The following is a 6,659-nucleotide window of genomic DNA, read 5'->3' as shown; positions in this document are numbered from 1 at the left end:
CTACCCCGCAAACGTCCATTTTTGCCATCTGGGGTCGTTGGCTGTTCCAGGTGCGGGGCAACAGGTGGCACGGAAACCCAATATCTCGCTCGCCCTATATTTCCTCCTCGGAAGCAGCCAAAACGCGGTGCCTCGAGGATATTTTGCGCAACGGATTTCCGCGTGTGCGCCTCCCACAGGGCCGTGAAAGGCGGTGGTCACGGGCTCTCCTCCCAGGCCCGCTCGCCGCAGACGATCCATTTTTTAGGCGGTCGCCGCAGACGATCTAGGAGGCGGCCGCATCTCATCTGGCCCTCGCCGCGACGGGTCGCAGCGGCTCCCCTTTAAATCGGAGAGGGCCGGTAGCTCCACTTGGTCATCTCATCTCACCTCACGGTTCCCTTCGCCACTTCCGCCCACCCACCTGCCCTGCCTGCCTATTTTCCTCCCTCCCTTTCCCCACGCCCGTCTCGATCCGCAGCGACGCGGCGGAGCGAGCTCGCCACGGCCACGGCCAACCGATAATGGGCAGGGGAGGCATCGGAGGAGCCGTCGCGGCGGCGGACATGGAGAACAGCGACTCCACCCGATGCTTCGTCAGGGACGTCAAGCGCATCGTCATCAAGGTGAACCATTAATTGTACCGTATACTTGCACCCCTGCATGCCTAGCTTCCTCCCTTCCTTCCTCCTCCCCGACGCTAACCGAATGCCGCCGCCGGCGCCGTTTTCTTCGTCCCGTTCGTTGCCGTTGCTGTTTCCCCCTTCTTCTCCGGCGCGCGTGATCCCGGTTTTCTGAGAGACGGGCGACGTGAAAACGGAGGCTCGTAACCAAAAAAAATCGGATCTGATGACGTCATGGAACTGATTTAGTAAAGTATCTATCCGCTGACGAAAATAGCTCGTCTGAATCGAATCGCCGCCTCCCTGCGTCGCGTAAAAATCACCTGAGTCAATTATCCCCACACCTTATTATGAGCAGACTCGAGACTAAATCGCAAACTAAAATTTTAGTAAGTAGCTTAGCGGCGAAGTAAATAATTAATTATTTTAGGTTAATTGCACGGTAAAAAAATGGGCGTTCTGTTCATCGGGTCCGTCTAAATATCTAACCGCTGTCTATCTCGTACCACAGGTGGGCACCGCTGTTGTCACTGGGCAGAATGGCCGACTGGCCATGGGCAGGCTCGGAGCTCTCTGTGAGCAGGTAACTCTATTTTCTATCGACTCATCATGTGCTTTTAACAGTTTAATTTAACCAAGGGAGAGCAGTACAGTATCTGCTGTAGCTGGTAATATTTATTTTTGACAAATGCTAACCGGTAGTAAAACTGTGGAAAAATGTTCAGGTCAAGGAGCTCAACTTTCAGGGGTACGAGGTGATCCTGGTCACCTCCGGCGCCGTTGGCGTCGGGAGGCAGAGGCTCAAGTACAGGAAGCTCATCAACAGCAGGTTGCCTACACAAACTTCAGCTCAGAATCTCTCAAAAAAACTTCAGCTCAGAACAGTCTGATGCTCACTACTAGCTTTGATGTAATTGCATCCAACCTTTGCTGATACTTCTCCATGCCTGCAGTTTCGCGGATCTGCAGAACCCACAGCTGGACCTGGACGGGAAGGCCTGTGCCGCCGTCGGCCAGAGTGGCCTAATGGCGATCTACGACACGCTGTTTAGCCAGGTGCGGTTTGCTACAAATATATGCTATGCTGTTCTTTGCCTTTTCTTGTTTGATGTTTACGTGCTTCTGACATCTAACTTGCCTCACTGCAGCTTGATGTAACGTCGTCTCAGCTTCTTGTTACGGACCGTGATTTCCGGGACCCAAGTTTCGGGCACCAGCTCCGCGAGACTGTTGTCTCTCTGCTAGATCTTAAAGTGATACCCGTGTTTAACGAGAACGATGCTATCAGTACCAGGAAAGCGCCATATGAGGTGTGCTTTCTTTTAACAAAATTGCTGTGCACATCCGAACTTTAGACTTTTGTGTCTTTCTAATGTGATCTTTGCACTGGGAGCTTAATTGTACGCCCAGCGTGAATGACACATGTCTGTACTATAGGCCTTCATTTAGCTTTCCTTCTGCAAGCAACCTCTCTCAGCTTTATTATTTTCCAGAACAGGGAAATGATAATTGAGCAGGCTTTAGCATTTCCTATTTATTGGTTATAACAATTGACTTCATGTGTAGGATTCATCTGGTATATTCTGGGATAACGACAGTTTGGCAACGCTGTTGGCGAAAGAACTGGATGCTGATCTTCTTATCATGCTTAGTGATGTGGAGGGGCTGTTCAGTGGTCCACCGAGTGATCCTCAGTCAAAGATTATCCACACGTACATTAACGACAAGCACGGGAAGCTAATTAATTTTGGGGAGAAGTCTCGTGTAGGAAGAGGTGGAATGCAAGCTAAAGTGGCTGCTGCTGTTAGTGCCGCATCAAAGGGTGTACCTGCTGTAATTGCCAGGTGACTACAACTTCTCTCTCCCCCCGCGCCTATCATAGCATGAGTTTAGCCATATGCATAGATAGTACATATTTTCCCCTGCTGTCATAGCATGAGTTTATACATATATGCATAGCAAAAAAGTTTATCCCCATTAGGTTAATTAACATACTGCATGCGATCTACTGTATTTGTGCAATCATATGTTACACACCAAACTATCGATGTTATAATTGGATATTCAAAACTTTATTAGACATATTCAGAAGCTTGCGGTGCATTTTAGCTGCAACTGCCAATGGTAGACCTGTGCATACTACTGTATCAAATTGAGTTTATGTCTACATGTAAGATTATTTATTTCTGGTTTTAACCTTTTGTTGTTACATCCATGAAGTGGATTCGTGGTAGATAGCATTATTAAGGTTATGCGAGGAGAGAAAATTGGTACACTTTTCCACAATGAAGCAAATATCTGGGACTGTTCCAAGGAAGTGACCACGCGTGAGATGGCAGTTGCTGCGAAAGATTGCTCACGGCATCTACAGGTATTCAATTAGGCATTCGAGGGATACTAAAATATACATCAATTTGTTTGGAATCGTAAATATCTAAGGAAGGCTCGAGTTAGAATACTTTGTTTCTTTCTTGCTTTCACTGCTGATTTATTCTGCTTCATGTGGCGACCGAACAGAACTTGTCCTCAGAGGAGCGTAAGAAGATTTTGTTAGATATTGCTGATGCTCTGGAAGCAAATGAGGACTTAATTATATCTGAGAATGAAGCAGATCTAGCTGTGGCACAAGATTCAGGTTACGAGAAATCTTTGGTTTCTAGGATGACCCTGAAGGCAGGAAGGGTGGGTCAAATACATACTTCTTTATCTCAACAGTATATATTCATATATTAGATTACGTTTGGTCATATTATTTGTCCTCACATTATGTTAACTATTTATAGATAACGAGCCTTGCGGGATCCATTCGTGCAATTGCGGACATGGAGGACCCTATTTCCCATACAGTGAAAAAAACAGAGGTGAAAGGGCTGGATCATATCTTGGATTTGAAAGATCTTTCTTATGATAAATGTCATAGATTAAAATATTATGATTTCTTGCAATTCATGTGTTTAATTTTTTAACCAAATAAGGATTTGTTTTGCAGCTTGCAAAGGATTTAGTTTATGAGAAGATGTACTGCCCATTGGGTGTTCTCCTAATTATTTTTGAGTCTCGTCCTGACGCCCTTGTCCAGGTAAAAATCTTTGGTGGTAAACAAAATAATAAGAATTAGCTGCAAGTTCAACTATTAGTTACAATCAATGCATTATTTTACAGATCGCAGCCCTAGCAATCCGAAGTGGAAATGGTCTTCTCCTGAAAGGAGGAAAAGAAGCTATGAGATCAAACACAATATTACATAAGGTATGATGTAATTTCATTAGTTAGATTATAGTGCTCTTTCTACTGCAGCAATGTATTTTTGCTTAATTGCACTTCTGATGTATCAATTTGTTGCTGTTTATTAGGTCATAACTAGCGTGATTCCAGATGCTGTTGGTAAGAAACTGATTGGCCTTGTAAAAAGCAAAGACGAGATTGCTGATTTGCTAAAGGTAAGCATGTCATTCAGTACTTTGGTCGATGAGTACATGAATATGTCTAAACGTGATGTACGCTATGCAGCTTGATGATGTGATTGACCTTGTTATTCCGAGAGGCAGTAATAAGCTTGTTTCTCAAATCAAAGCAGCAACCAAGATTCCTGTTCTTGGTCATGCAGGTAAGCCATTTTTTTTTCAGTGAACTCTTGCCACTTCATACTAGAATGATATAATTATAATTCAGTATTGTATGAATTACTTAACTTTAGTTTCATTTTTGAACAGATGGTATCTGCCATGTTTATATTGATAAATCGGCTGACATGGATATGGCAAAGCGTATCGTATTGGATGCAAAGGTTGATTATCCGGCAGCATGTAATGCTATGGTGCGTCTCCTCTTTCCATATTTCTGTATGATTTTAATTTTTTTCATCCTAATATATTTTTAATAGGTTGTGTATATCACTGTAACACAACATTGATTCTGTGTTGAAGTTAATAATTTATTTTAAATCTGATACACCGTTTTACATGAATTATTAAATACATGAACTAAATTATTATTTACATCATCTGTGCAGGAAACACTTCTTGTTCATAAAGATCTGAACAAGACAGAGGGTCTTGATGATTTATTGATGGAACTTGCGAACGAAGGTATTAGCTAACATCCTGATGTCAAGTATGTCATTACCTTTGTGCTTCCTGAGAGAGTTAAAAAATAATAATCAATCTTGCAGATTATATTTCATCACACGTTCTGAATATACTAAAATTAATGTCATTTTATATTTTTTTGGCTTACAATCTAGCAAATTTACTCACCTGTACAAATTTCTCTGTAAGTAGATACCATTATACCACCAATTAAAAAACTCGTGTTCATGGTAATGAACATTTGATGGACATGCTCAGTTGATTTATTAATTGATGTCATATTGCAGGAGTTGTTATTTATGGTGGGCCTGTTGCACATGACACATTGAAAGTGCCAAAGGTTGATTCATTTCATCACGAGTATAGCTCAATGGCATGCACCCTCGAATTTGTTGATGATGTACAATCAGCAATTGACCATATAAATCGTTATGGAAGGTATGCATGTTCCTTTAAACATACATTCCCCACTTACTGTTTTTATTGGACTGCATTTGACTGTCTTAAATATTTTTGTTTCAGTGCACACACAGATTGTATTATCACCACCGATAAGAAGTCAGCAGATACGTTTCTACAACAAGTTGATAGGTATTTATTTGACTTTGTGTTGCAGATTATGGTCATGCTAGCTTTATTTATTGTTTATTTGTAAATAAATCTCAATTTAACAATTGAAATAACATTTCGTTTAAACTGTGACAGTGCTGCTGTGTTCCATAATGCTAGCACAAGGTTCTGTGATGGGACTCGCTTCGGTCTTGGTGCGGAGGTATTGTCTTTTGACTGTTCGTTTTGTGTGCAAGCTGTTTCTGCTCTTCTTCTTTTTTGGAAAACCATTCAGTTCTATGTTTGAACCTTTTCAAATGTCTTGAATAGGTTGGCATAAGTACAGGGCGCATACATGCACGTGGACCTGTTGGTGTTGATGGGCTTCTAACTACTCGATGGTATGTTTCTATGACATGTAGTTTTTTTTCTGTAATTATATCCATCTTGTCTTGACTCCAATATATAGCAGTTCTTTCATATGCGGATGCATTCTGTGTGCACAATTTTTCCTTGTAGTTTCTTCAGTTTATGCCTAGATGTTTGCCATTTCTTTATTATTTATCATACACAACAAGTGAATCTATTAGTATCTTCACTTGATATGTATGCATTGTTTTGCTGTATTTATATGTATGCATTGGTTTATGTATAGCATTCTAAGAGGGAGTGGACAAATAGTGAACGGTGACAAGGGAGTTGTGTACACCCACAAGGATCTTCCTTTGCATTGAGTAAGTCATGGCTTACTACTCTTCTATTTGATTGATTGAATGCTTGACTAGAGTATGTACTAACATTCAACTCCCGTGGTTAGTTGCAGGTAGAGGATTCGTGCTGTAGAGCAATTTTTGTAGAATAATCCTCTTCGAAGCTCCTTATCTTCACGCCAAGAAGAAAGATCGAAAAATATCGATACCATGTCGCTATGTAGTCCTGTTGTCGTCTCATATTCATTGTACAATGATTTATCCATACAATGTCGTTATGACACTAGTTGTTGTAACTACAGAACTGCATCGGCACATCTGTGCTATATATGAGAAAACAGCTATGCTGTTTCATGCCCTACACAAGGATAACCTGAAATGAAACCAGCAATGAGCTTGTGAAATGTCGTTTGTCTTCATGTGGCTGTGGTCGAAAAACCACTGGCCGTGAACATAACTGGCAGCAGGAAGCCAGAGATGTGATTTGGCCCTAGGCAGAGTACACGACCCAGGCCGAGCAAGTAGGAGCTTAGACGCTTTATCCTATTCTCTACTGAGAACTCCTGAATGTCCTGATATATACGACTCATCAGAAGTCTACCAAAACGAACAAGTAAATTGCAATCTGCATATTCCTTGCAATGACCACTCATTTGTGTGTCAAATAACAGAAACATGAACCTCTGATCATGTATTATCCTTGCATATCT

The 6,659-nt window shown here is 41.9% G+C and overlaps 1 protein-coding gene across 2 annotated transcripts; it reads left to right on the top strand.

The window, feature by feature from the left end:
* Window positions 1-383: 383 nt before the first annotated feature.
* LOC124665207 (delta-1-pyrroline-5-carboxylate synthase 2) lies at window positions 384-6,310 on the top strand. Of its 2 annotated transcripts, none has more exons than XM_047202627.1 (21): window positions 384-605; window positions 1,114-1,185; window positions 1,328-1,431; window positions 1,556-1,658; window positions 1,751-1,912; window positions 2,169-2,446; window positions 2,823-2,973; window positions 3,120-3,284; window positions 3,386-3,463; window positions 3,592-3,681; window positions 3,765-3,851; window positions 3,956-4,042; window positions 4,113-4,209; window positions 4,316-4,419; window positions 4,615-4,690; window positions 4,978-5,128; window positions 5,213-5,281; window positions 5,396-5,462; window positions 5,570-5,640; window positions 5,895-5,973; window positions 6,057-6,310. In XM_047202627.1, exons 1-20 carry the CDS (start codon window positions 504-506, stop codon window positions 5,971-5,973), a joined length of 2,193 nt encoding a protein of 730 aa, XP_047058583.1. In that variant the 5' UTR covers window positions 384-503; the 3' UTR covers window positions 6,057-6,310. The 2 variants fall into 2 exon arrangements, with proteins under 2 accessions (XP_047058583.1, XP_047058582.1); XM_047202626.1 differs by having other exon boundaries at window positions 385-605; window positions 6,063-6,310.
* Window positions 6,311-6,659: the final 349 nt, after the last annotated feature.

Source organism: Lolium rigidum, chromosome 6, assembly GCF_022539505.1.
Source record: "Lolium rigidum isolate FL_2022 chromosome 6, APGP_CSIRO_Lrig_0.1, whole genome shotgun sequence".
NCBI classification, from domain to species: domain Eukaryota; kingdom Viridiplantae; phylum Streptophyta; class Magnoliopsida; order Poales; family Poaceae; genus Lolium; species Lolium rigidum.
Note: the sequence above shows the minus strand (reverse complement) of the source record. Positions and strands in the feature narration are given on the sequence as shown.

Excerpts from the sequence above, each read along its gene's own strand:
- LOC124665207 (XM_047202627.1), top strand. The coding sequence starts at position 504 with ATGGGCAGGGGAGGCATCGGAGGAGCCGTCGCGGCGGCGGACATGGAG. Across the intron at positions 606-1,113 it reads TCAAGCGCATCGTCATCAAG|GTGGGCACCGCTGTTGTCAC; the intron begins GTGAACCATTAA and ends CTCGTACCACAG. Across the intron at positions 5,641-5,894 it reads GGGCTTCTAACTACTCGATG|CATTCTAAGAGGGAGTGGAC; the intron begins GTATGTTTCTAT and ends GTTTATGTATAG.